At 39.3% G+C, this 3,435-nt stretch overlaps 1 protein-coding gene across 1 annotated transcript; it reads right to left on the bottom strand.

The window, feature by feature from the left end:
• Positions 1-2,059: 2,059 nt before the first annotated feature.
• On the bottom strand, positions 2,060-2,831 carry LOC121999630 (TIR-only protein-like). The gene is made up of 2 exons (XM_042554285.1): positions 2,220-2,831; positions 2,060-2,129 (listed from the first exon to the last, which is right to left on the bottom strand). Exons 1-2 carry the CDS (start codon positions 2,789-2,791, stop codon positions 2,060-2,062), a joined length of 642 nt encoding a protein of 213 aa, XP_042410219.1. The 5' UTR covers positions 2,792-2,831.
• Between the last annotated feature and the right edge of the window lie 604 nt (positions 2,832-3,435).

Below are 3,435 nucleotides of genomic sequence, written 5' to 3'. Positions count from 1 at the left end.
ATCTCAATTTTTGTCTTAGTGACTATTTAGCTGTTTACTTGAAATTTTAATCAATGTCTGCTACTTTAGCGTGTATCCTATGACTATGTATGATTCGGTCTATGGAGCATAACTAGGAAAACGGCTGATTAAAATGAATAAATTCAAGCTAAAAAGGAAGATTAAATATATTTACATCTTTTGATGTTATTCACTGGTCGACCCATTTTTATTATGTATAGAAATGAATGTGAATATTAGATATGGAACATGCTTCTGACATAATGGTCATTATAAGGGATTAGAGATGTTCATATCGATGTAAATGAAAATTATTTAATCTGGGTAAATAGCAAGATATGGATATCTTCAAGATAATGGTTGTGTGCCACTTGAAGATTGGATGGATCCTGGATAAAGGCTATGTGCCACCAGGAAAGTGGCTAAGTGCCATGAAGAGTGTGTCTCTAATTTATTTGAGCAGCTAAGTAAAGTATAACAACTTTATTAACATTGATTGCTCAAGGAGCGGCTAAGTCAAGGTGTAACAATCTTCTTAGCAACTATCGCTGAGTGTGCTTGTTGTCACACGAACCATTTTCTTTAAGTATGGATTGGATATTCTCATATGGTCTATGTGACCAAACTCTCTAATAGTCTATGTGACTTATTAAGTCTTTGTGACTTACCTGAATGAACTAGTCTTAGTGACTTACCTTGGACGAGTTGGAGATGTTGGAAATGGGGAGAGTGGGTATGTGGGAACATGACCCATGTTCCCCACTACTCACAATGAAAAAGTCCATTATGCCCCTGGTTTATTTCCCTATATAAAGGGGGTGCGTCCAAGGATCATTGAAAAGGGGAAGGAGGAATAGAGTGTGTGTTCGAAACGAACGAAGGTTCGGAACGACGGATGAAACACAGAGAGTAAGAGGAGGACATCTGAGGCGGTGAGATTTGGTTCGTGGAATTGTGGAGAGCTTTCCGATCCTGTGATCGCTCTTCCGACAATGAGTTTTCGCTATTACCGATTACAAATCTACGGAAGATCACTGTAAATATTTATCACTTTAATTTAATTAATTCATCTTTCATGCATTTAATATAATCTATATAACATTGATACTGCTCTTTAAAAATTAACACCAACACTAGTTTAAATCAACAACAGCCAGTACTATATTGATATTAGTCTTTTATCTTTAAAAACCAATACTAACATTACTTTAAAACAAGCACTAACTAACACCACGTTACTACTCGTATTTATATTTATATGTAATAGCTACTATACAGTTCGTTCTGTATATTAATTGTGATAATATTATAACAGCTGTATCATTTTGGCGTTGATTTTTTAAATTTAGTACTTATCCAATGGGAGGAAACACAGAATTTTAGAGGAAAAAACGAAAAATTATTAATGCAGATGAGAAAAAAAACGTTGAATATAGACGAAAGAGATTAAAAAAATTAATCTAAGTATCAGATCATTTTCATCCGATATCGTCCACAGTCGCTGTCTGGTAGGACTTATTCCTTGTCAAGGAAATGTAACAGATAATTCCAAATGTAACAGATAATTCCAAAAAAATGAATTCAGCGCCACGTCAACCTCTAATTTTTTTTCAACTCCCGCCCGATAATTCCACTATTTCACCTTTACCTTAAGTTTTTTTGACCCAAATTGTGCTACTTTTTTAGTTTTCGCCTTAAAAAACAGAGCCTTTTAAGGGAAGGAATTGATGGCAGAGAGTAAATATTTTTGACTTCCAACTCCTACTAGTTTTCAAATTTCCAATTAGAGACCAAATGAAGTTGACTGTCACCGTCCATTCATCCGTCCAAATTAATTGCTGAAAATATCTCTTATTTAATATAAGCCACTGTAATTTACAGTTAATAGACATGGTGAATTTCTCAATTCCCTCAAAAACAGAAGGATCTTGTCTGTTAATACGCGTACAAAAGAATTTGTCATCACATTAAAAACAAAAAGAATTAACTTTTTTAGGGGAACACTTATTTCTTTTTGGCCCCTCAAATTTTGTTGTTAAAATTCAAGTGTGTAGTTCGATCAATGCTTTGCCTCCTTCAAGCACTTGAGCACGATGTTTGTAGTCCTCGACACCAAGTCCGACCAATCCCTGTTTAATTGAGGATTAGGAATTAAACAATGTAAAGTAAAATTACGTAAATTTTTGGGGTAAAATGAAAAATGTGGCCTGATAAGTTACCCGTTCTTGGAGTCGAAGGTCAAACCGACGGTGTGCTTGGCCTCGCGGATGGCCCTGGCGTAGCGGGCGAGGTCCTCCTGCGACTGGGCGGCGGCCTTGGCGGCGGGGCTTACGGCTAGCTCCGACGGCTTGACGTCGCAGAAGATGGGGATGAGCTTCTTGTCGGCCTCCACCATCAAGGCGAGCTCGTGGAGGCAGAAGACGGAGTCGCAGTAGCGCGGGGAGAAGATGGCGACGCCGACGCGGCACTGCCGGATGCCGGCGTGGATGCGCTCGTAGATCTTGTCTCCGGGCTCCATCGACCGGCTGTCGAGGAAAGGCCGCGCGTTCGCCCGCACCAGACGGTCGTAGAGCAACCCCGCCACGGAGCTCTTCGTGTCCACTCCCCTGTGGCTCAGGAACACGTCGACCTCCGCGCACTTCCTGGACGTCCGCCGAGCATTTCCGGCCTCGGTGGAGACGGTGGGATTCCTCGTCGGAGCTTTTACTCCTCTGTCCCTGCACTTGGTGAGGACCCTAGAGGCTGCGGCGCGGCAGGGGAAGACGACGCGGCGGACGGAGGCGGCGGCCATGGCTGCTGTGGACAGTAAATTAATGCTGTACAAAAATGAATTAACGTGCGACGAGAGATTAATTAACTAAATCTGGTTGGATTAACGAGGATTATCTCTAGGTGAGTTATGGAGATCGATCGAGAGATAAAATATATAGCAACAAGATCGTTTGAATAAGGAAAAACTTAAGGTTATAGGTTTTGAAATTCGAACGAGTACTTTGAATTAGCAGACTCTTTCAAAGCCGAATCGATGTCTCTACTAATATTCAATTTCAAGGGTGATGACCTTGAAAATTATTATGTTTTATTAAATTATAATTAATCCCTATCGCTGTTTAGATAATGCCTACTACATTCTCAAAGATATTGTAAAAAAAAATATTTTCTAATAACTTTTAAAAATATTATTTATATAAATTCCTAAGAATTTCATTGGCATTTTCATGGGTAGCTAGGGTCATTGTAATAGAGATTAAAAGAAGCATATTAATGGATTATTGATACAATTATATAGATAGAGGAAGATGATTCGTGAAGGAGAAAGAGTATTGATAACTTAGCAGTGAAAGCTTCTGTCTTCATGTTTCGAGACATGCCACTAAGCTTGAAACTTGACCTAAATTTCAAACATCATCTATTGGCCGCCTAGGAAGCTCATCG

This window comes from Zingiber officinale, chromosome 7A (assembly GCF_018446385.1).
Source record: "Zingiber officinale cultivar Zhangliang chromosome 7A, Zo_v1.1, whole genome shotgun sequence".
NCBI lineage: Eukaryota > Viridiplantae > Streptophyta > Magnoliopsida > Zingiberales > Zingiberaceae > Zingiber > Zingiber officinale.
The sequence above is the reverse complement of the archived record's forward strand: the minus strand, read 5'-3'. Positions and strand labels throughout refer to the sequence as shown.

What these genes read in the sequence shown, in the direction of transcription:
- LOC121999630 (XM_042554285.1), bottom strand. Translation starts at nt 2,791, where the DNA reads ATGGCCGCCGCCTCCGTCCGCCGCGTCGTCTTCCCCTGCCGCGCCGCA. An exon ending in ACCTTCGACTCCAAGAACGG is followed by an intron (nt 2,130 to 2,219) that starts GTAACTTATCAG and finishes TCAATTAAACAG; the next exon opens with GGATTGGTCGGACTTGGTGT.